The sequence below is a fragment of the Emydura macquarii genome, unplaced genomic scaffold (genome assembly GCF_026122565.2).
Source record: "Emydura macquarii macquarii isolate MOO-44397 ecotype Brisbane River unplaced genomic scaffold, CSIRO-AGI_Emac_v2 contig_2935, whole genome shotgun sequence".
NCBI lineage: Eukaryota > Metazoa > Chordata > Testudines > Chelidae > Emydura > Emydura macquarii.
The window spans coordinates 364,656-390,772 of record NW_027133072.1 but is presented as its reverse complement, the minus strand read 5'-3'; the positions used below and the strand labels follow the sequence as shown (position 1 = coordinate 390,772).

Sequence of the window (26,117 nt, the reverse complement as noted above, 5' to 3'; positions counted from 1 at the left end):
CCAGGTGAATAACTTAGGGCCATTCCCTAAGCAGAGTGGATGAACCCTTATTCCAGACCAGTGCCTCATGGGATCTTGTACGATTTGTAGCCCAATCCCTGCAGAGTGGGGTTGGGGAGAGGTAGAAGCTTATCTGCGTTTTGCTGCTTATATCCTGGGACTGGAAGTACTAATGGCACTGACTTTAATGAACAAGAACAACACTTGTTTCCTTGCCTCCCCCCCAAGCAGGATTTCCAATTTCCAAACCTGACATGATTTCCCATCTGGAACTAGGGGAGGAGCCATATGTCCCTGATCATCATGGCTGCAAGAAAAGGGAGATCCTGAGAGAGAGCCACACAGGTGAGGAATATAGATGAAAGGATGGATCACTTGACAATTACCTGTTCCGTTCATTTCCTCTGAAGCACCTGGCATTGGCTATTGTCAGAAGACAGGATACTGGGCTAGATGGACCATTGGTGTGATCCTGTCTGGTCGTTCTTATGTTCTTATGAATCTGCTAAAATTACTCGGTTTTTGTATCCTCATGGCAGATGTCACTCTGGGGCTTCACCAGATCTGTGTGATCCTGTAGCGGTCCCCTCCCCTTCCCCAAATCTATATTTGGCTGGGATGAGGAGGTAGAATTGGTACCTGGTTCTGTGTCTTCTGGGAAAGGGTGTGAGGTAGAAAGATATAATTATTCAATACTCAGGCATTTTATTTGAAAAATTACTAAAAATATATAGTGTAGATAAACAAGCAATGGCAGGCTGGCTCTTTCTAATTGTTTCTCTTCTGCCAACTAAGTGATGTGGTTCCCACTATCTTTAATCACAGGGGTTCTTTGACATACTGTTCTGAGCTGGGTGAAACCTTGTTATAGGAGTTAAAACTCCATTGAGATTGGTAGATCTGAACTCACGCTTTGGTCAACATAACTGTAAGCATAAGCCCTATCTAAGGCAAAAGGTGTGTGTGAGCCTAACCAGGAGTTTCTGGCTGAGTATTGTTTTGGGTAGGTGTATGTGTGTGGGAAGAGAGATAACACAGAAACTGATGTCAGACAAGAGCAGACTGAGGCCTGGTTTACACCTAAAACTTAGGTCAACCTAGCTATATCACTCAGGGGTGAGGAAAATGTCATGCCCTGTGTGATGTAGCTAGGTTGACCTACTCTTCACTGTAGAAGAATTCTTCCATCAATTCTGACCCTAACCCTACCACCACTTGGAGAGGTGAATTACCTACATTGAGAGAAAAAACCCTTCTTGTTGATGTAGGAAGCATCTACACTACAGTGGCATAGCTACCCGGCTGTAGCTGTTCCGCTGTAGTGTAGACATACCCTGAGAGGATCAACAGTGGTTGAACCTGAAAGAAACCCAAGAAGAGATTTTTGGGTCAGGAGTGCAAGCTAAAAAAGTGTGCTCTTGGTGCTGTGAGCAAAAGAAACTGTTTCCTGCTATTTGATTCCCTCTGCATTCAGACAGACAGGTCTTTGTACATTATTTGTAAATAAACAAAACTGCATCAAAGAAATACCTGACTATCACCAATTTCTACTCCTAACTGGAACACCCACAGGGTCCCAAACTTTGATTAGACACTCGGGTCAAAAGGGGTGAAAATATCTTAGGGGACACCACGATTAAGATCAAGTCAAATAATTACAATGATTAACTATGGCTATTTTATTATTAAAGAAAAGAAAGCATTAAACAAAACAACACAAATGACCAAACTTAAATGATGAACTGGTTACTTCCATTATACTCTCTGCTGTATGTTTTTCTGTGGAGATCTTTTAAAAGAGATTACATCCTTCTGTCTCCAGGAATACATGGCCTAACCACTTGGTGATTAACAGGAGAAACTATTCATATTTTAAGTTACAGCAGCATTTTCATATCCCAATAAAATCATTACAGCAATTTCAAATCTAATCCCCTGGCATCTTAGCTGACTTTCTCTCACCAATCCATGTGGAAGTCTTGGGGAGATTTTCCTGGGGTTGGTTTCTTCTTGAATCTTCTCTATTTTTCTTAGTTGTCTGTGGCAACTTGTTTCGAGAGAGGGTCAGGATGAGTTGTGGAGTGCTTCCTGTCTAAGCAGGGTAGCAGAGAGTTTTGCTCATTTCAGTATTTTTTTGTACTCCTTCCTATTTCCATGAAATAATAGAAAAACTTGTTTCAGGCTTGTTTATATTCAAAGTTAGTTGCAGTCACTCTTTCACTGGCTCCATGCCTTCGGGGTTGGCTTAGGGGACACCTTCAGCTCCTGAATATGCAATCAGCCTAATGAGTATGCAACATTTCTTATATTGCCTTTGTCCTTGTGGCAGGAAAGCATCTGATAACTTTAAAAGTTATGTTTGAAACTTTCTTTTTATTCAATCCATTTTCTGAGATATTCTTTCAATTTTATTAGAGTTTGACAGGAAATAATATTCTATTTTCAAAAAGTTCAAACACTCCTGTTCTTTATATAAAGATTTTTAGTTCTCAAAACAGTCTTTTTCAATTAAATGACTCTTACAAAGCCTTTAGCTTAAATGATTTAACAGTGATTGACTCTTATAACAGCTTTGTCTTCCAGAATTGAGTAAGAGTTTGCATGTCCACTGCCAGTAATTAATTAATTAATTCCCCATGAATATAAGTAACTGATGCTTAAATGGCTTTTTACATTAGTAAAATTAGTAACATCAAATTACTTTGCTATGTTTGTACTGTGACAGGGCCAGGCCTGATGACTAAAGGAGGGTGCTACTATTTGAGTTCCTTGCACCTGCCCACTGCTAAAGGCCCTTCCCCCAGCCTAAGGGGAGGAGCCACTGGACCCAGGACTCAACTGATTTTGTGGGACAACTAATGAAAAAACAGGGACGGTCAAAGGATCAAACGGAGGGAACCGGAACGGGACACTGAGCAGAGAACCCCGGACAGCACCCACTGCTCCCGGAAGGTGTCAAGGGAGCCAGCGGACGCTGCCCAGAGGAACTCTGCCCAGATGCGTGAACGGATGGAGGAATGGAAATGGGACCCACAGTCACAGGGTGCCCCCACCCAACCTCCTCTCCATGGTGTTATAGATGGCCACTTTGGCCAGGGCTAGGAGGAAGTTGATGAGGAGATCCCATGATTTTGTGGGGCCACGGACAGGGTGTGCATATAAAAACAAGTGTGGGGAAAAGTGCAGCCAGAACCTCAGCAGGAGGTTCTGGAGGAGCCGGAACAGGGGCTGCAACCTGGCGCACTCCAGATAAATGTGCACCAAGGTCTCCCTCGTGCTGCAAAAGGGGCAGGTATCGGGGCAAGGGGTGAACCACGCCAGGTACATACCCGTGCTCACGGCTCCATGAGGGAGCCGCCAACTGATGTCCCCGGCGGGCTGCAGGGTCAGGGTGGAGTAGAGGCTGGTCCACCAGGGGTCCTCGCCCTCCGCAGGTGCTATTAGGTCCCGCCATTTGGTGTCTGTGTGGGACACGAGGGCAAGGAAATGAAGGGTGTGGAGCATGAGCGTGTAGAGATGGTTCCTGGATGTGATATATATCAGCCCCAGGCTTAACAAATCCCTGTTCCCTGGGTAATACAGTCAGGTCAGTTAGGTCACCTGAAGCCAATTAAGGAGCTTGCCACAGCAGATAAAAGCCTCTGTTTCAGGCAGACAGGCAGCTGAAAGGGAGTTGGGCGAAGGAGCAGAGCGGAGTAGAGCTACTACAAAACTTGGAACTAGTACTGTTGCTGCCACAGCACCAAGGTATGGGAGATAGGGAGGGGCTCAGGCCCAAAGGACTGAAGGAGGACCCCGCTGCTCAAACAACTGGATGGAGAGACTCGAGGAAGGGGGAAAACCCTTCTCCCCGATTCCAGGAAGTGGACTGCAAGCAGGGGGGCCACAGACAAGCGACCCAGGGAAGATAGTAGCTCACGAACTAAGCAGTAGCTCATAAACTAAGCAGTTTGAGGCTACTCCTTGCAAGGTGCCTGGTTCAGGGTCTGGGGTAGAGAGCGGGACCGGCCTCCTCCTCCTCCTCCTCCCCCCCCCCGCCACACCACCAGTGTAGCTGAAGGAAGCGCAAGACCCATGGGGCCGAATAGGTCTCCCTTGCCACAGTACATAAGCATCAAATTACTTTGCTATATTTGTACATAAGACATCTTACTACTCATACAACAATGATATCAGGCAATTATATGAATCTTTTCATATAGATATAAAATATTTGCAAATCTACATCTCTCTTAAGAAATTGAGAAACAACAAACTTTTAAAGTGGAAACATGAGTTGGAAGTAACCAAAATCTTCTGTAAAATATTTCCCACTATAAATTTTCTCCAGGTTTAAAGAATGAACATGTTAGTGTGTTTAGAAAAAAAAAATTAATTTCTGTATGGATATTTCTTGAAATCTTTGTATGAGTTTAACTACAGTTTTTCTTTGCAAAGACGATGGCTAAAAGGCTCACTTTTATGACTTGGTTTATAGCTCTGATTGCACATCTTAATCATTACTTCTTTTTGAGGTTTTCTCTTAAAAAAACCCTTCACATGGTTTTTCACATCTAGGACTTTTTCTCAAACAAAAATACCTAACAAAATCCATTTTCTTGAGATAAAGATCATATCTATACCACACTGGCATCTTATCCAAGGGGGATGTGTCCTGTTTCTTCATGAAACACTCTAATAGGTTTGGTTGCTTTTTGACCAAATGGTTCCTAGATTTACAACATACCATTTACAGGATATTGTAATTACAGACTCTTAACAAATATTCTATACAAAGTAGGAATCACAATACCTAACACTTGTATACATCTTTCAAAGCATAGTATAAAAAAACCAGCATTGAATGTTAAGGTGCAATAGAAGTTATATAGCTTCATTCTATAGTCTGTGTAAACACACTAGGAGGTAATAGACTTTCCTTAGCCATAAAACTATGTTTCTTTCCTGACATTTGTTTGTCTTTGGGAGATAAGGTAGAAGCCTCCTGAGATTCCTTTGGTTAGCTTGAATTTTTCACGTAATCAAATAAACAGAAATATATGCATGTGAGGTACTTTTCTGCAAGTATCACATGTATGAAAGCAATGATAAATACATTTTAAGCTTCAGTAAAAGCACAGGAAAGTTTAGTGACATTATACTAAAATTTATTAATATTTTGCTATAATATTGAGGCCTCTCACCTACAAAGGTTTGGTGGATTCAGCTCCTAATATTTCAATCGCTCCAATCAATTATTTTGGTTGGTTCCCTACCTTCAATATTCTTAATTGTTCCTGTCTGGATGCTCTCTCTGTCCCAGCAGGTGATGGGATAGTGAGTGAGAACAAGGAAGAGAATCCTCAGCCAGAACGTCCTGAGCAAGTGAAACCGCACAGGGTGATATCAGGAAGAACTGAAAGGAGCTTTTCTAAGAGTCCTGTGCAGCAAGAAGCCCATGAGAATGAGAGCAAGCCAGAAAAACAGCAGGGAAACCAGCCAGAGGAGATACAGGGTAAATCCTCTCAGAGGAGCACAGGGGTCAAGAAAATCAAAGAAACTGTTCGACAGACAATCCCCACTGGAGAGGGACCCTACATGTGCAATGACTGTGGGAGAAGCTTCCCGTGGAGATCCGTTCTAACTACGCACCAGAGAATCCATACTGGAGAAAAGCCATACAAGTGCCCTGACTGTGAGAAATGCTTCAGCCAGCGTGGAAACCTTATTGCACATTACAGAATCCATACAGAAGAGAAATTCTACACATGCAGTGAATGTGGGGAAAGCTTTAGTCTCAGCTCAGACCTCACAAAACATCAGAGAAACCATCTGGGAGAAAAACCCTACATCTGCAGTGAGTGTGGGAAAAGCTTCAGACTCCGCTCACACCTCATTGCACATCAGGGAATCCACATAGGAGAGAGACCCTATAAGTGTCCCGAGTGCGGGAAAAGCTTCAAACGCAGCTCATCTGTTATTAGACATGAAAGAATTCACACAGCAGAGAAGCCCTATAAATGTCCCGAGTGCGGGAAAAGCTTCAGTCGGAGCTGGTACCTTATTACACATCAGAGAAGCCACACAGGAGTGAAGCCACATACATGCTCCTTATGTGGGAAAAGCTTCCGCCAGAGCTCACACCTTATTTCACATCAAAGAACCCACATAGGTGAGAGCTCCTATAAATGCCACCAATGTGAGAAAAGCTTCAATCAGAAGTGGAACCTTATTAAACATCAGAGAACCCACACAGGAGAAAAGCCCCACAACTGTCCCGACTGTGGGAAGAGCTTTGGTCAGCGCTCACACCTGAATTCACACCAGATAACTCACACGGGAGAAAAACCCTGTGAATGTTCTGAGTGCGGGAAAAGCTTTGGTTGGCGCTCAAACCTTATTGCACATCAAAGAATCCACACAGGCGAGAGACCTTATAAATGCATGACCTGTGGGAAAAGCTTCCGATACAGCTCAGATCTCAGTAAACATCAAAGAAAACACACAGAAGAGAAACCCTAAAAGTGCTATGAGGGTAAGTTTCAGTGCAGACCTTAATTCATATCAGAGAATCCACATAACACAAACCCTAGAAGTGTCCCTGCTAGGGATGAGCCATGTGGATAACACCTTTGCCGATTCCCATGACTTTCAGAGGGTGAGGCCAGGCTGGGGTGGCCATGTAACAAGGACACACAACAGCTATTAAAGCAGAGAATGAAACCACCTTCCTGGAAGGGAGTCATATAGAGCAAGAGGCTGAGATGTTATGATGGAACTTGATTATCACTTCTCAAGGAAGCTCTGAATGTCCCCTCTTCAGTGCCAACATTTAAGTTTCTTGCCAGAAACCTAGAACAATCTTTATCTTACAGTTGTGACTTCGGATTTATTCTTCATGGTGTTTTATTAATGAAATTGATACAGGAGCCATGTTGGACTCAAATTCAAAACATCCTAGTCTGGGCTCTGAGCACTGAGTCAGGGTGATGGCTTAATTGTGGTTTTCTTGCTTTGAACAAGAAGGAACAAGGTCTGTTCCAGTTTCTCAAATGCTCAGAGTGCTGTATCTGGAGAGTGTGAAAATTGGTCTTCAAGGGGTGAAATGGGGTCTCCTGGAAAGTCTCTTTAAGGGTTTATTTTATGCTGTATAATCTAGAGCTGTAATTACACTTGGGTTCTGCTTTTTATTCTCTGTATGAATTCATATGATCTATGAATTCATAGATCTAGAAGGTTAAGCTAGATGACTGAGTTACTGATATCTGCCAGTACAGTTACATACTTACACTGTCATGGGTCTGCAGGTCTCCTTTTTGATACAAATATCCACTACAGAACCCCCATAATGAGTAGGTGATCTCCACAACCCAGTTACTTGTTCCTACTCTGCAAGGCTGAGTAATTATCCCTTGTACATTTAGAAACCAGGTCCATTAAATATACCATAGTTCCACTGTCATTAGTTTGTTGTTTCTTTTGTTTTAAATACAGGTACTTAAAACACACAAAAATCAAAGTTCATTTCAGAGTCAGGACAGTTTAAATACACAAGGTAATTCTCTGTACTCTAAAAATACCTGTCCGTTGGAGTTTGGGGTGGGGGAGAAAAGTTAATATTAAAAGATTCCATTAATCTGCTGTTTGTATGAACTGGTGCTAAGGACAGGTGAAAAAAGAATGCAGCATAATTACAGGAATAGGGTTAAAAAGGGAATCCACTTTGTTTAATTTGAATTTGAGGCTGATGGAGTCATTGGTGTTAGGCCATGTCTGCATGGGAAAGATTTTTCTGGTGTATGTTTTTCTGCTCTAATTATAGCAGTATAACTAAAGGAAAGAGTGTGTCTACTCCTCTTTGTTCATGCCAGTTTTAGCTACTTCCATTCCAAATTGTTGCATCCACACAGCTCTGCCCATTTTGGTCAAAATAACCATGCAGCATTCTGAGCAGATATCCCAGGATGCAATGTTCCACCACTGGGCTCTCTGCATTGTGGGATTTTTTTTTCATGGTGCATTGTGGGATGCCTACCGCAACCTATTGAGACTTGGGGTCAAACTAACAAACTCCCAGGATTCCTCTTCTGGCAGCCCACAATTCATCTGTTTTGGTTATTTTTCCCCTAGCCAGTGCCATTTTCAAACTGTTGTAAGGCAGCATGAGGAAGATACTGCTGAGGCCATGGTCCTGACATTCACTAATACAACCAGGCTGCTCTGTGTGTATTGGCAGCTATGCAGCTGGACAGCTTCAGATGGGCTGGCAGACAGCCATGGCAATATGGCTGGAGGAGAAGAATGAAACAGAGCCGTTACTTCTACATGAGCTTCCTCAGGGGAGCACCGCTTGAGGTCTCTGCCAGCTAGCACTGACTGGAGGGATGGGATAGCGCTGCGGAACAGGGATGAATGGCAGTGGTGGCAGAACCTCAGGATGCAAAAGGAACTCAGAAGCAGCACAAGTAGTTACTGCCAAAGTAGTAGTCTCCATGGCAGCAATGATGAAATTATCCACAATGACTCCAAGATCTCTTTCTTGAGTGGTAACAGCTAATTTAGACCCCATCATTTTATATGTTTAGTTAGGATTATGTTTTCCAATGTGCATTATTTTGCATTTATCAATTTGTATTTCATCTGCCATTTTGTTGCCCAGTCACCCAGTTTTGTGAGATCCTTGTGTAACTCTTCACAGTCTGCTTTGGACTTAACTATCTTGAGTAGTTTTGTATCATCTGCAAATGTTGCCACCTCACTGTTTACCCCTTTTTCCAGATCATTTATGAATATGTTGAACAGTACTCCTCCTAGTACAGACCCCTGGGGGACACCACAATTTACCATTTATTCCTACTCTTTGTTTCCTATATTTTAACCAGTTACTGATCCAGAAAAGGACCTTCCTTCATATCCCATTGTGACCCATCCGTGCTTAGGGTAGCCACCTGAAAATGCCAAGGTCAGGGCAGGCTGTAAAAGGAGAGCAGATTCTCCCAACACTGGGAGGGGTGACACTGAAGTCAGACTTCCCAACCAGTCACAAACAGTGCTTCTGATTCCCCAAACTGGTTATCAAGAAGCCAAAATAAAAATATACACAGCCTCCTTTACTGCATTCCAGTCTCTGGCTCCAAATCAGCCACTAGGTCCAGTAAAGGGATCAGTTATTTAAAACTCTATGATCTTTACCAAAAAGGTTCTCCTGGCTCCAAAGGGTCAGCCACAGTACCAGATCAATATAAGTTTAGATCTTACCCAAAATATATGCTGCCAGCCAATTCTTTAGTAACTAAAACTAAAGGTTTATTATAAAAGGAAAGAAACAAACTGTAAGAGGGGTGTTAAATAATTAAAGCAATCAGATACATACACATGATTTGAAAGTCCAAATATATCAGGTTTCTAGAAGAATTGTGGAGTTTGCAGGCTTGTATAGTCCCTCTGGTGTACATCCAGTATCTGGATGGGTCTCAGTCCTTTGTTTCACAGCTTCAGTTCAATTCAGTTGTAGATGAGTTGATCCAGAGCTAGGTGAAGGCCGGTGAGTGAAGACTGAAGACAAAATGGATGTGGTGCAGCTGCCTTTTATGTCCTTTGGCCTTTGCCATGCTGCTTGTGGAAATTTACAGGAATCAGATGGAGTCCAGAGTCACATGAGTAAGTCCTCGTGACTCACCCGGTGTATCCCTGGCTTCTCCCTCTGGGCCCATTTTACCTGTGAGTTTCCTTAATGGGCCATTAAACAGGTGCTTGTGCTGCAGCCATCCTGTCTGAAATATAGATACAAACATATCCATAACTTCCATTACACATATAACACATGAACATAAACATTATCATCTTATTTAGCACATTACAGCCTTGCTAACAGTACCTGACATGGCATATCTCACATGAATTACTATGATTCTGACATATTGATGTTAAAAAATATAATAAATGCCCCACCCCCAATCCAGCCAGTGTGACACCCCCAACACGAGATTGGTGTAGAAGGGAATAATCAGAGCTCCTGAATACATCTCAGGGGTCCTCCTAATCCAGCTAGTGTCACACCCATGACTGATTACTTTGCTTTAGAACCTTTGGTGAGAGATCTTGTCAAAGTCTTTTTGAAAATCTAAATTCACTATATCCACTGGATTACTCTTGTCCACATGCTTGTTGACCCCCTCAAAAATTCTAGTAGATTGGTGAGGCATGATTTCCCTTTGACTCTTCCCCAACAAATCATATTAATCTATCTGTCTGATAATTCTGTTCTTTACTATAGTTTCAACCACTTTCCTGGTACTGAAGTTAGGCTTACCGATTTGTAATTGCTGGGATAGCCTCTGGAGACTTTTTAAAAAATTGGCATCACATTAGCTATCCTCCAGTCATCTGGTACAGAAGTTGATTTAAATGATAGGTTACATACCACAGTTAGTAGTTTTGCAATTTCACATTTGTGTTCCTTCAGAAATCTTGAGTGGATACCATCTAGTCCTAGTGACTTATTAATGTTAATTTATCAATTTGTTCCAAAACCTCCTTTAATGACACTTCAATCTGAGACAGTTCCTCAGATTTGTCACCTAAAAAGAATGGCTCAGGTATAGGAATCTCCATCACATCCTCAGCCATGAAGACCGATGCAAAGAATTCATTTAGTTTTTCCGGAATGGCCTTATCTTCCTTGAGTGATCCTTTAGCATCTCGATAGTGCAGTGGCCCCACTGGCTGTTTAGCAGGCTTCCTGCCTCAGATATACTTAACTTTTTTTTGCTATTACTTTTTGAGTTTTTGGCTAGCTATTCTTCAATTTTTTTTTTGCCTTCCTAATTATATTTTTACAATTCACTTTTCAGACTTTATGCTCCTTTCTATTTTCCTCAATATGATCTAACTTCCACTTTTTAAAGGATGCCTTTTTGCCTCCAACTGCTTCTTTTACTTTGTTGTTTAGCCACAGTGGCACTTTTTGAGTCCTCTTACTATGTTTCTTAATTTGGGGTATACATTTAAACTGACTTCCTATTCTGGTGTCTTTACAAAGTTTCTGTGCAGCTTTCAGGGATTTCACTTTTGGCACTGTACCTTTTAATTTCTGTTTAACTAATGTCCTCATTTTTGTGTAGTTCCCCTTTCTGAAATTAAATGCTACCATGGTGGGCTGCTTGGGTGCACCTATCTATAATGTGTCAGGGAAGAAAAAGGTGTATGTGTGGGGAAAACCCCTGCATGTTCATGAGGGACTTCAATTTCAGTTACATATGCTGAAGGTCTCAGGCTGCAAGTAATGAAACATCCTTTGAATTTTTAAATATTATAGATGACAATTTTCTAATTCAAAAAATGTTGCAAGCTACATTCTTTACTAGGCCTCGTCTTGACAGAAAAATGGAACTGAGCATAGAACTAAAAATTAACAGTAGTTTAGATACAAGTAATTATGGCTTGATCATATTTATAATGTGCAAACTGAATAATGCCCACACCAGTGATATATACACTTGGTGCTTTAAAAAGGCCACTTTCATAAGGTTGAAAAAAAATTATGAGCCAGATCAGGAGGGAGAAAGAATTTAATCAAAAAAATGTGAATGATAATTGGGAATTATTTAAGAACACTTGACTAGATGCCCCAAAAGCCATAATCCCACAATCAAGGGAGAAGATCAAAGAAACTGACCCAATCTAAACTGAAAGTGAAGGCAACTTTAAAAAATAAAAAACAATATATATATATTTAAGCAAATGGAAGAAAGAGGAAGCTGATGATAATAAATATAAATCAGAAGCTAAGAATTTTGGAAAATTGATAAGGGAAGACAAGGGACACAAGGAAAAATCTATGGCCAGCAGAGTTAAAAACAATAAGAAGGCTTTTAAGTATATGAGGAACAGAAAGAATCCTGACAATGGTTTTGGTCTATAGCTAGATGGAAATGGTAGATTTATCAATCATAAGGCAGAAAATCAGAAGTTTTCAGTAAATATTTATGTTCTATATTGGGGTGGGGGAAGCAGAGGATGTAGTCGTATCATATGATGATACTCTTTCCATTCCAGTAATATCTCAGGAGGATTTTCAGCAACAGCTACTAAAATTAGATATTTTTATATCAGCAGGTCTGGATAACTTGCAACCAAGAATTTTAAAAGAACTAGCTGAGAAGGTCTCTGGACCATTAATGTCATTTTTCAGTAGGTCTTACACTGAGGAAGTTTAAGGACCCTAGAAGAAAGCTAATGTTGTTTCAATATTTAAAGAGGGTAAATGGGTTGACTGGGGTAATTATAGGCATGTGAGTCTGACATCAATCCTGAGCAAGATAATGGAGTGGCTGATTTGGGACTCAATTAATAAAGAATTAAAGGAGGGTAATGTAGTTAATGTAAATAAACAAGGGTGTGTGGAAAATAGATCATGTCAAACTAATTTGATAACGTTTTTTATGAGATTACAGGTTTGGTTGATTAAGGTAATAGCGATGTAATATACTTAGACTGCTGTAAGGCATTTGATTTGGTACAGCACAACATTTGATTAAAAACCAAGAACATAAAATTAACATGGCACACATTCAAAATTGGCTAAATTATAGCTTTCAAACTGTAATTGTAAACAGGAAATCATCATCAAATGGATGTGGCCAAAAGATCTAATGCAATCCTGGGACACATAAACAGGGCACTTGCAAGTAGGAAAAGAGAGGTTATATTACCTCTACATGTGGACTTTATAGTTGCTGCTGGAATACTGTGTCCAGATTTGGTGTCCACAATTTAATTTTTCCCTGGTGCTGTCAAGATGTCCAGTGTTCAGCTTCCTGAGCCTAAACAACAAGAGGTAGGCTGGGTCCCCCATGATCACTACTGGCATTTTAATATCACCAGTGGTCAGGATTGAATGTTCCTGCTTGCAGCTTGCTGAACAATCCTGTGTTCTTGAAGATGTGAGCATCATGCATCTTCCCTGACAAGCCAACGTTGATGTCATTGAAGCAACTCTGGTGATCGACCCACACTTGAGTAACCGTAGAAAAGTAGCCCTTTCTGTTGATGTACTCTGTGGCAAGGTGGTCTGGTATCAAAATAGGAATATGCATGTCATCTATTGCTCCATGGCAGTTCGAGAACCCCATTGCTGCAAATTCATCCACTATGTCCTGCACATTGCCCTGAGCCACAGTCCTGTGTAGCAGGAGATTATTAATGGCCCTGCACATTTGCATGCCAATGGCCCTGATTGTGGATTTTCTTGCTCCAAAATGAGCACCTCCTGACCAGGAGTGATCTAGCATTGCAAGCTTCCACGGTGCACTCATCACTATCTTGTCTGGTCAATGCAGCTCTCATTCTGGTGTCCAGGTACTGGAGGGCTGGGGTGCGCTCAGCACACAGATCCAGGGATGTGGCCTTTCACACATGAAAGTTCTACAGCCATCAGTTCGTCATCCCAAAGCTGCATAATGACGTGATCCAGCAGTCAGTGCTCATTTCTTGGGCCCAGAAGCAGGTCTCCACCACCTGCAGCTGCTCCATAATGCCATCAACAATCTTGAATTGTTTTCCACTATGTCCCTTTGCAAAATGTCCTCCAAAAAATTGTCACATCCCCACTTGTTGCGGTACTTCCTGTGGATCTGAAAATACAGGAGGATCATGCATCCTGTGTTTGCTATGTTCATGAGAAGACTGCAGACTTCTGCAGGCTCCAGGCTTCTGTCAGAGATTGGAGACAGCAAAAAATGCAGCATGGGTTTGTGGGATCTTTTAAAAAAGGCACATAATTATGGGATGGAGAAAGTTGGATTCTAGGAACTTGACTCCTAACTCCCAAAGATCTCTGCACAATTCAATTTTAAAATGAGTGACTGAGTCCCATGCTACCTTGCCCATTCTGTCCTGCCCCCCTCTCTTCCCCCACCCCAACTTCCTCCCTGCTGACTTGACTGTACATAGGATGTTGCTCTGTTGTGCTGGAAGCAGGAGCCCAGGTGCATAGAACCGTGTCTGCTGATCTGAGGCCTGCTGGCCCCACAGAAGAAATAATCATCTGTGTGTGTGAATTCAGTTTCCTCACCATCACCCCAGCCAAGTGTATGTGGGGGGGGGGGAGCTGTGCTTCCTGAGTATTCCCGAGGTGTCAATTAACCAGTGAAAGTCAGTGTCATATGAAATAAGCATGGTTCCTGTCCCCACAAAAAAAGTAACAAAACCTCCTCAATTATACTCCAGTCTACAACACTGTGAAAATTTCCTCACGTGCACTGCACTCACACAGCTCATAGCACACTGGGATATCTACCCATGATGCACCACAGTTTTCAATGATACAAACACTCCAGGCGAGTACATGCAGTGCAAACACAAGCAGCCAAGTATACACATGCCCAAGTGATGTATAAACTTTGGTGGCTGTATGCTGACATAACTTGCATAGACAGAAATTTGTAGTACAGACATGGCTTTATATAGTGGTAGACTCAAGCATAGGCCAGAGATAGCTTAAGTTAACTTAACAAAGAGACGGTTAAGGGGTGACTTAATTACAGTTGACAAGTACATACATGGAGAACAAATATTTGATCATGAGCTCTTCAATCTAGTAGAGACGGATGTAACACAATCCAATGGCTGGAAGTTGAAACTAGACATTCAGACTGGAAATAAGATGTACAATTTTAACAGTGAAGGTAATTAACCACTGGAACAATTTGCCAAGAGTTGTGGTGGATTCTCTGGCAATTTTAAAATCAAAATTGGATGTTTTTCTAAGGGATCTGCTCTAGGAATTATTTTCGGAATGTTCTCTGGCCTGTGTTATACAGGAGGTCAGACTAGATGACCACAATGATCCCTTCTGACCTTTTAATTTATGAATGAGAAGACTCCAGTCCAGGACCCCCTCTCTGGGAGGGTAATTTTACCAGGGCTGGGGACTGTTCCTGCTGAGACAACAAAATAACTCTGTCTTTGGTTTATTCACTCTGAGTCTGGATGGTCCCTTTTCAGGAAGAAGAGAAGGGTTCTGGCTACTGTCGGTAGATAGGGGGTTAACACTGTGATGCTAGACAGCTTGCAAGTTGCTTTTTGCTAAGAGAGAAGACTGTTGGAGTGTTCTCCCTCCTGCTCAGTAGATGGGGGTTGAACTTCCTGGGTCAAACGCTGCTGCTACAGCCTCCCAGCCAGTCCCTGCTCCCGAGTCCCTCCCCTCCTCTATTGTGTGATCTGGGGGTGAAACTTCGGGCTCAGCTGCTGCTGACCCCAGTAGGGTCTGGGTTGGGGAGACACCTTCATTGACGCCGCTCTGTCTGTGCCCAGCCCGGGGGACTTTCTCCGCTAGTTGGAACCAGCCCCTGGGGCAGCCCCGGGCTCTGCCGACACCAGCTCCCGAGCCGCAGGCTGCAGGTGAGGGGAGAGACCCGAGGCCGGGCAGGAAAGTGACTCTGCACAAACGGCCCCTCCTCGCCCCATCTCTGCTCCCGGGTGTCTGCGGGTTCCGGAGCTGCTGCCCCCACGCACGGACACAGCCAGGCTCTGACCCCTTAGCGCCTGCAGGGGCCGATCCAGCCCCGGGAGCGCGAACGGGCCAGGGACCGAGTCTCCCAGCCCGAGGGATGTGGAGAGGGGGAAGGAGGGACACAGGGAGAGGCTGGAAGGGGCAGCAGGAGCAATAAGCGGGGAGGGAGGTTCCAGGCTCCCAGCCCTGCCCAGCTCCATTTCCCGCAGCAGCCGGGGCAAACCGACTGTCCTGGGACCAGCTGAGGAGCAGGGAGAGGAAAGGCCAGTTCCTGCCCCTCTCTGGTCCCCTCCTGCTACTGGGGGATTGTGCTGCCCTGGGAATAGTGTCAGGGGGATTCCCCAGAGCAGCTCCTTTGATTCTGCTCTTTTTTAGGCTTGGTTTAGAGCCTCTGTTGTTAAAATGCCTCAGTGGGTTTAGCCCTGGTGGGTGGGTCTGGGCCTGTGCTGCGTTTCTCTGTAGAATTTTCAGATGCATGTAAATGATCTAGGAGCTGAAATCCCTCTTCTCAAAACAGCTTTTCAGTGAGAGCCGGGTGTGTAAAGTGCTTATGGCAGGGGTGTCAAACATCCGGCCCGTGGGCTGTATATGGCAGTGCGCGCTGCCGCCAGAGAGTACAACGCCGCGAGATGTCCTGGTGTCACGCGCTGCCACGAGATCCGTGTACTCTGGCGGCAGCGCGTGGAGCGCTGTGTGTACGAGACACAGCACTCCAAAAGGCGGGAGAGGGACGGTGTGGTCTCGGGGCATCGCACAGCCCTATAATTCTTAATCATTGATCGAGTCTTTTAATCGTAAAACAGTAGTAGTTGTAGAAATGAATTTACTGCAGTTTTTATATCGCTGACATCTAGCAAATAAAATACAATACTACATAAAAATGGTTGTGCCTAGTATTTTGATTTATGGTATGTATGGCCCACTTGCAGTACATTTAATTCAAATCTGGCCCACCATAGCAAATGAGTTTGATACCCCTGGCTTATGGCCTTATCTGCCCATAGTACCTGTACTGCTTTCACTACTGCCTGAGAGTTAGAATGGTACAATCCCTCCTGCCATCCTCTAGCCCCCCTCATATGTATTCAGAGTGCTGCTGCAAAGCTCATTTTCTTGGCCCTCGCTTTGACCTTGTCAACTCCCCTTTGCATCCCTCTGCTGGCTGCCCCTTCTCTGCCACATCTAGTTGCTTGTCTTCACTTTCGAGGCCTTTCATGGTCTGTCTCCATTCTTCCTATCATTTTTCATTTGCTCCTGGGTTGTCAGCTCCTGCCCCCTGTCTGCCCATGATGTCAACCTCCACCTCCCTCTTGTTAAATTTTCAAACTGCCTGTCATGCTGACCAGTATTGTCTCATTGTTTCCTTGTGCTTCGCCATCTGCCTGTCTATTCCCAGATGTTGTCTCTTGTCTTGTAACTACATTGTAAGTTCTTTGGGCCATGGTCTGTTTTTGTTCTGTTTGTACAGTGCATAGCACTAGGTCCCAGTCCATGACTACAGTTCTAGGTGCTATGGTACTACAAATACGCATAACTGTCAGTTATGTATTTATTACTGACAGTATAAAGAGTTTATACCAGTACAGCTTATTCTCTTTAACTATTTGAGTAGAGAATCACCTCTCTCTCCCACAGACACATGAATAGTTAAATTGGTAGAAGACCCCTGTGTGTAGATCAGGCCACTTTTGAAAATAGGATTTTGGTTTCTAAAACACTTAAGTGCTGTTGAAACTTTTACCCATATGGACCAATTCTTTTTCCTGGCATTGCATTGTCTAGAACTTCTATCTGCAGGGAAAGAACCTGGGGGAAATTCAGGTGTGAAATATTCCACATGCCAGTGTCATAGAGCAGGTCCAGATGGCACTGTCATAAAAGTACCTGTGTCTCCCTGGATCCTGTCTACCCTGGTGCTGCTGGGGTTGCCAGCACAGGGGTACTGTTAGCATTAGGGATTTCCAAGAAATATCTAGTGGAGAGGAAGGTAAATGGGACTGAGTTTAAAATCCTGGGTTTAAAATTCTGTATAACAAATACTTAGTGTGAATATAACAAACTTGAACTCACCTGTTCTCTTTCTTCCCAGCAGGATTTCCCAGTTTGGAAAGTGGACATGATGGCCAAGATGGAAGGAGAGGAACAGTTGTGAGTCCCTGATCTTGTGGTCTCTGTCAGAAGGGAGATCCTGAGAGGGGCCTGCACAGGTGAGGAACTGGCTAAACTGATTTAAAAATCATCAATGGATTAAGGAAGAAGATAGGATTCCTACAAAGGTCCTATGAGCTCCTCCCATTCTGCCTCGTCTCACCCAGACAAAACTGTCCCCAGCTGGTGTCATATCATCACAACAGACGTCACTTATCACTTCCCACCCTCCATGAGTGACTCCTGGAAGTAGCTCTCTCCCTCTGGGTGTTCAGGTGGAATGTGTTTGTATAAACTGGTCCCCTCCCCTCTGGGGAAGGGTTTGGAGGATTCAGCTCCTGATCTCTCCAGCATTTATTTCTGCTTGTTCCTCCATTTCCCATTCCTCATCTGAGCTTTCCTTTCCCACCACACAGGGAATGACTCCTGTTTGAATTCTCTGTCTGTCCCAGCAGGTGACGGGATGGTGAGTGAGAATGAGGAGGAGAATCCTCAGCAGGAAGGTCCTGAGCAAATGGAACCACATGGGATGGTATCAGGAAGAGCTGAAGGGGACGTTTCCCAGAGTCCTGAGCAGGAAGAAGCCTGTGAGAGTCAACACAGGGTATCTAGCCAAAACAGAAATCAGCCACGGAAGGCAGGGAGTAAAACCACTCACACGGGAAGAGGAGTGAGGAAACTCAAAGAAATCATTCAGCAGAGAAACCGGAGAAAGGAGAGATCAATGACATGTGGGGAATGTGGGAAGAGTTTCCATTGGAGATCAGCCCTCATTGTGCACCAGAGAATCCACACGGGCGAGAGACCCTATAAATGTGACAAGTGTGGGAAAAGCTTCAGCCAGAGCTCGACCCTTTTTGAGCACCAGAGAATCCACATTGGAGAGAAACCTTATAAATGCCCTGACTGTGGGAAAAACTTTAGTGCCAGGAGGTACCTTATTCAGCATCAGAGACTCCTCCTGGGAGAGAAACCGTACAGGTGCTCTGAGTGCGGGAAGAGTTTCAGCCAGAGCTCAACTCTTATCAGGCACCAGAGAACCCACACAGGAGAGAGACCCTACAAATGCCCTGACTGTGGGAAAAGCTTCAGTCAGAGCTCAAACCTCATCACGCATCAGAGATCCCACACGGGAGAGAGGCCATACTCTTGCCCTGACTGTGGGAAAAGCTTTGGCCGGAGTTCAATCCTTATTCGACACCAGAGAACCCACATAGACTAGAAATTAACAATGATCCTATACTGGAGCCCGAAGCAGTACAAATAAAGTATGGAATGCATTGTCTGGGGAGGGGGTATAAGGGAACTGATCTGTTCAGAGAGACAGAGCGGAGGTGCTGGTTATTGAGATTGTAGGAGTCAGAAAGGGGTGTGAGGATCCATGGCCCAGATCCTCAAAGGTACTTAAGTGTTGCTCTGCTCAGTGTTCCAACACCTAATTCCTTGGCATGCTGCTCTCTGGTGGAGTTCTCTGCCCTGTCTTAGAAGTCCAGGCTCCCTGTACAATGCATGGGGAGAGTTAGGTGCCCAAGGAAAAGATACCTGAAGCCAGCAAGCTGTGTGCAGAGCCATCGAAGCTAGCCAGGAGTGAAATGACTATAAGGTGGATAGAAAGCTGACTAGATCATCGGGTTCAACAGGTGGTGATCAATGGCTCGATGTCTAGTTGACAGCTGGTAACAAACAAAGTGCCCCAGGGGTCAGTGCTGGGGCCAGTTTTGTTCAACATCTTCATTAATGAACTGGAGGATGGGGTAGATTGCAGCCTCAGCAAGTTTGCAGATGACACTAAGCTGTGGGCAGTGGTAGATATGCTGGAGGGTAGGAATAGGATACAGAGTGACCTAGACAAATTGTAGGATTGGGCCAAAAGAAATCTGATGAGGTTCAACAAGGACAAGTGCAGAGTCCTCCACTTCAGATAGAAGAATCCCATGCACTGCTGCAGACTGGGCACCGACTGGCTAGGCAGCAGTTCTGCAGAAAAGGACCTGGGGGTTACAGTGGACAAGAAGCTGGATATGAGTCAACAGTGTGCCCTTATTGCCAAGAAGGCTAATGGCATATTGGGCTGCATTAGGAGCATTAGTAGCTGCAGTAGGAGCATTGCCAGCAGATCGAGGGAAGTGATTCTTTCCCTCTATTCGGCACTGGTGAGGCCACATTTGGAGTATTGTGTCCAGTTTTGGGCCCCCCACTAAAGAAAGGATGTGGACAAATTGGAAAGAGTCCAGCAGAGGGCAACAAAAATTATTAGGGGGCTGGAGCACATGACTTATGAGGAGAGGCTGAGGGAACTGGGCTTGTTTAGTCTGCAGAAGAGAAGAGTGAGGGGGGATTTGATAGCAGCCTTTAACTACCTGAAAGGGGGTTCCAAGGAGAATGGAGTTAGGCTGTTCTCAATGATAGTAGATGACACAACTAGGAGAAATGGTCTAAAGTTGCAGTGGGGGAGGTCTAGGTTGGACATTGGGGGGAAAAATTCACTAGGAGGGCAGTGAAGCACTGGAATGGGTTACCTAGGGAGGTGGTAGAACTTCCATCCTTAGAGGTTTTTAAGGTGCAGCTTGACAAAGCTCTGGTTGGGATGGTTTAGTTGGGGTTGGTACTGCTTTGAGCAGGGGGTTGGACTAGATGACCTCCGGAGGTCCCTTCCAACCCTAATCTTCTATGAGTCTATGAAATGCCAAGCAGAGGGGTAGGGAGAGGGGCTTAGCTGCCTGAGCAGCTGACCTGGTGCACGTGGCCAACAGGCCAGATAGGACATGTTTATGCTGCAGCTGGGGGTGTGCCTTAGCGTGGGTAAACAGACTTGCACTAGCAGAGCTTGGTTTATCCCACTAAAATAGAAGTGTGAATTTGCAGGCAGGCTGAACCAAGTGCATCAGTTGGGCTTGAGCGCTCGACATACAGCCTAGGCCACAATGTCCACACCGCTATTTTTAGCATGCTAGTGTGAGTCTATGTGAGGCTTGCTTTCAGCTGCAGTGTAGACGTACCCAATAGGGCCCTGTGCAGACCCCATCTGGGAGCTGGATCCAGTGCAGCTGCCCAGAGCCCTTACCGGCAGGGACCCAGCTACCCGTGTCTCACTGTCCTAGTTCTTTTGTGATTCTTTCTATCGTTCAAATAACAAGAATGTGATTCTGACTCAATAACGCCTGGCCACTGGGGGGTGTATGTCTGTGGTCTGAGCATAAATAGGGTGGCTGGAGGGGAATATGGAGCTGCAGTGACCCAGGAATGACCTGGTGTTATCCCTGAAATAAAAGGTTCCTAGGGCTTATGGACATCTGGCCCCAGGGGCTGCCTGGAGCTCTGGCTGGCAGCAGGGAGCACTTTTCTCTGGGCTCTGTGTCTAGTTCATTTACTCTGGAGGTTTTTCCTCTGCTCATGGTGGAGAGAAGAATTCTGTCCGGATCCCCCCTGTACGCTGTTTCTGTCCCTGTGGGAGCAGAGGGAGGGATTAATTAGCTGCTGCCATTACAGTGCTCTGATTATTGCCAAGGGAGGGGGAATCGCAGCCCAGATCCACAAAGGGATTTAGGCAGTGCAGAGCTCAGTGTTGTGGTGCTAGGGAATCACAGGAACAGTGGTGGAACTGTGATCCACAGAGCCTGAGGTCAGTGCCTGGGCTCCCTCACCAATGAATGGGTTGAGATAGGGAAATAGGCATCCTTAAATGGGATCCACAAAACTCAGTGTGGTACATGGTGCCTCACCTTGACTAGCCAAAGGGAGATGCCCAGCTGAGAGTGTGTCTTAAACTCCGCTCCTCTCACTGAGTTAGGTGCCTAAGACCAGGCAGCAGAGAGGCACCCAGCTCTGCTTGTGAACCCCGGCAGGAAACCTCTGCCTGGAATCCGGTGGCGCTGAAGCAGTTTCTTGTGAGAATGAGTTAAGCACCTGTCTCACTCTATGCACAATAGCTGGAGGAGGTGCCACCCCTTGGCCGTGATTACCTCACTCATGTGGGAGATCCAAGTTCAATTCTCCCCTCTGCCTCTGGGTGTGGGCGGGGGTTTGAACAGGGTCTCCCCCGCTCCCCCCATCCTCCAGCCAGATTTTGGATGGGACCCAATCTGGTCGGTGCGCTCATTGACCACCCACTGGATCAGGCCCCGCACATGCCTTCAGTGGCTGAACACCTGCCTTTCCCTGGTCATGGATCATTTGGGCTGAGGCAGGACACATAGGTGCCCAGATGCCCAGAGTGAGGCAGCCATGCACATGCCCAGAGGCAGGAATGTAGGTGCTAAGGGGACTCTTACCCTGAAACTTAGGTGCAGAGTGAGTTTAGGCTCCTACAGGGTTCAGTGAGAGTTTTGTAGGTCACAGAGGAGCATAACACTGGGATTTAGTACCTAGGTCTGGAGTTAGGGGCCTAATTACTCTTGTGGATCAGGGCTGTCCCTCCATTTGGGATCCTCCACTGCAAATCCTCTCCTGGAGTCAGGCAGCTGAGCCAGTTCAGCTGCTAAGGTATCCCAGATCCTAGCAGCCTAAACCATCTCTCTCTCCCTGGCTCCTGATCACACCCAGTACATCTCTCACGCTCGCCCAACAGTTCCCTGTGCCTCCAGCTGTCTTCTGTGTGGGAGCTGTGCTGCCCCCACTCCCTTCACCTCTGGCCCTCCTGCCTCAGGGCCCATCAGCTAACAGAAGTTAGGGGTGCTCAGAGCACCCCTTCTGGATCAGGCCTGGCTGGTGAGATAGGCATTCCCTCACCCAATTTGAGAATCCTATTTCGAGGCCTCTGGGGCATTGTCTTCAGCGAGGGCACTGACCAGCTCGTTAGCTGTGGGGTGGCATCAGCATTTAGGCAGATTTGTGAATGTCGCCCAGTGGAAACGTAAGTGGCTGGGGAACGTAGGCTACAAAGTTATATGGAGGCGTTCACAATGTCAGTGTTGCCTCAGTGGCAGAATTAGGTGCCTGTGAAGTAGAGAGGCACCTGAACACCTTTGTGGAGCTGGGCCCATGTTCCTATTGTTATTTGTAACCCCTCCATGACAGACCTCACCCATCCCCCTTGATCAAGGGCACTGTTTTCTGGACAGGAGTCTGTGGGACTGGAGGCAGAAGACATGAGGGGGCTTGTGCAAGGTCACCTCTGGTTCTAGATTGACAGGGGGTATTGGAGGGGTATTCTCTGCACCCAAAAAAAACCCAGCACAGGGACACCTAGTTAATCTGAGAGGAGCAATGCTGGCAACCAAAAGGAGTCAATAAATGGCTGGGCTAGACAGTGAAAACACTGGAGCTTTATTTTATTTATTTATTTTTTAAGTGTAGGCCCTGTCTATATGTAGCTTTTACACAGATTTAATTAAATTGGTTTCTGATCAGTAACTAACTAAATTTAAGCTATATATATAGCATTCTTAAACTGGTTTAAGTATATCCACACAAGAGAGTTGTACTGATTTGACTAAATCAGTTTAGAAACCAGTTTAGTTAGGGATTGTCTACATGGGGAAATTTACCAGCATATTTAAACTGATGTAATTATACTGTTGTAAGGACATAAGGACATACTGTTGCAAGGCCATAGTGGGTCAGACCAATGGTCCAGCTAATCCAGTACCCTATCTTCCAGCAGTAGCCAGGGCCAGATGGTTCAAAGGGAATCAACAGAACAGGCCAATTCTTGAGTGATCCATTCCTTCTCATCTAGTCCCATCGTGGCATTTGGAGGTTTAGGGACACCCACAGCATGGGTTTGCATCACTGACCATCGTGGCTAATGGCCATTGATGGACCTATCCTCAATGAATTTATCTAATTCTTTGTTGATCTCAGTTATAATTTTGGCCATTACAACAGCCCCTGGTAACGACTTCCATAGGCTGGGACTGTGTGTTGTGTAAAAAAGTACTTCCTTTCGTTTGTTTTAAATTTGCTGCCTATTCATTTCATTGTTTGACCCCTGGGTCTTGTGTTACATTAAGGGGTAAGTAACACTTCTTTATTCCCTTTCTCCACACCATTCCTGATTTTATAGGTCTCTATCATATCTCCCTTTAGTCATCTCTATTCTAAATTGAACAGTCCCGGTCTTTTTAATCTCTCCTCATGTAGAAGATATTCCATACCCCTAATCATTTTTGTTGTCCTTTTCAGTACCTTTTCCAATTCTAATATATCTTTTTAAGATGGGGCAACCAGAATTGTACACAGTATTCAAGGTGGCATTTGATATGATTCAATATGACATTTTCTGTCTATCTATCCCTTTCCTAATGGTTCCTAACATTTTGTTAGCCTTTTTGACTGATGCTGCATATTGAGTGGATGTTTTCAGAGAACTATCCACAATGACTCCAAGCTCTTTTTCTCGAGTGGTAACAGCTAATTTAGACCCCATCATTTTGCATGTATAGTTGGGATTATATTTTCCCATGTGCATTACTTTACACTTACCAACACTGAATTTCATCTTCCATTTTGTTGCCCAGTCACCCAGTTTTGTGAAATCTCTTTGTTACGCTTCACAGTCTGCTTTGGACTTAACTATCTTGAATAATTTTGTATCATCTGCAAATTTTGCCACCTCAATGTTTACCCCTTTTTCCAGATCATTTCTGAATATGTTGAACAGTACAGATCCGTGGGGTAACGCCACTATTTAATGCTCTCCATTGTGAAAACTGACCATTTATACCTACCCTTTGTTTACTATCTTCTAACTGATCCACGAGAAGACCTTCCCTGTTATCCCACAATTAATCAAACTGTACAATCGAATCTCTATGGATAGAAATTCCATGGTTGAATAAGAGTAGAGCAGTAGGAATATACTACTGACCATCTGACCAGGATGGTGACAGTGATTATGAAATACTTAGCAAGATTAGAGAGGCTACAAAAACAGAAAACCCAGTAATAATGGGGGATTTCAACTATTTCCATATTGACTGGGAACATATCACCTTAGGACAGGATGCAGAGATAAAGTCCTAGAACCCACAAAGGGAGAGACAATTCTTGATTTAGTCCTAAGTGGAGAAAAGGATCAGCTCTAAGAGGTGAATATAGCTGAACCGCTCAGTAATAGCAACCAGAATGTAATTAAATTTAACATCCATATGGAGGGGAAATACTAAAGTAAGCCACCAGACTAGAATTTAACTTCAAATAGGGAAACCAGACAAAAATGAGGAAGCTAGTTAAATGAAAATTAAAAGGAAAAGTCACAAGACTGAAGTGCCTACAAGCTGCATGGAAACTATTTTAAAACATCATAATAGAGGCTTGAACTAATGTACGCCCCCCAAATAAAAGAATCAAAACAAAAAACAGTAAGGCAACCAATAAAAGGCCACAGTGGCTAAGCAGCAAAGTCAAAGAGACAGTTATAGGCAAAAAATATACTTTAAAAATTGAAAGTCAAATCCTATTCAGGAAAATATAAAGGAGCATAAATTCTGGCAAGTCAAGTGTAAAAATATAAATAGGCATGGCAAAAACCATCTAGCAAAAAACACAAAAACTAACAGGAAAAAAAATTAAGTACGTCAGAAGTAGGAAGCCTGCCAAAAAATCAGAGGGGCCACTGAATGATCAAAGTGCTAAGGGCGCACTCAAGAAAGACAAAGCCACGACAGAGAAGCTAAATGAATTAGAATCATAGAATCATAGAATATTAGAGTTGGAAGGGACCTCAGGAGGTCATCTAGTCCAACCCCCTGCTCAAAGCAGGACTAACCTCAGCTATATCATCCCAGTCAGGGCTTTGTCAAGCCTCAGCTTAAAAACCTCTAAAGATGGAGATTCCACCACCTCTCTAGGCATTCCAGTGCTTCACCACCCTCCTAGTGAAAAACTTTTCCTAATGTCCAACCTAGACCTCCCTTGTTCTGTCATCTGCCACCACCGAGAACAGCCTAGCCCCAGCCTCCCTGGAACCCCCTTTCAGGTAGTTAAAGGCTGCTATCAAATCCCCCCTCATTCTTCGCTTTTGCAGACTAAACAAGCCCAGTTCCCTCAGCCTCTCCTCATAAGTCCTGTGCTCCAGCCCCTAATCATTTTTTGTTGCCCTCCGCTGGACTCTCTCCAACTTGTCTGCATCCTTTTTGTAGTGGGGGGCCCAAAACTGGATACAATATTCTAAATGCGGCCTCACCAATGCCGAATAGAGGGGAATAATCACTTCCCGTGACCTGCTGGCAATGCCCCTCCTAATGCAGCCCAATATGCTATTAGCCTTCTTGACAACCAGGGCACACTGCTGACTCATATCCAGCTTTTTATCCACTGTTACCCCCAGGTCCTTTTCTGCAGAGCTGCTGCCTAGCTCGTCAGTCCCCAGTCTATAGCTGTGCATGGGATTCTTCCTTCCTAAGTGGAGGACTCTGCACTTTTCTTTGTTGAACCTCATTAGATTTCTTTTTGCCCAATTCTCCAGTTTGTTTAGGTCACTCTGTATCCTATTCCTACCTTCCAGGGTATCTACCACCGCCCCAGCTTAGTGTCA

At 44.5% G+C, this 26,117-nt stretch overlaps 1 protein-coding gene across 1 annotated transcript in view; it reads left to right on the top strand.

Annotated features, from left to right (window-relative positions):
• Positions 1-19,776, top strand: part of LOC137167545 (zinc finger protein 271-like) — a 65,948-nt gene extending 46,172 nt beyond the window's left edge. The window contains exons 6-7 of the mRNA XM_067569761.1: positions 5,637-6,463; positions 18,409-19,776. Coding sequence (XP_067425862.1) covers positions 5,637-6,463; positions 18,409-18,863 — 1,282 coding nt within the window. The 3' untranslated portion in view covers positions 18,864-19,776. The remainder of the gene's footprint in view (positions 1-5,636; positions 6,464-18,408) is intronic.
• The last annotated feature ends 6,341 nt before the right edge of the window (positions 19,777-26,117 follow it).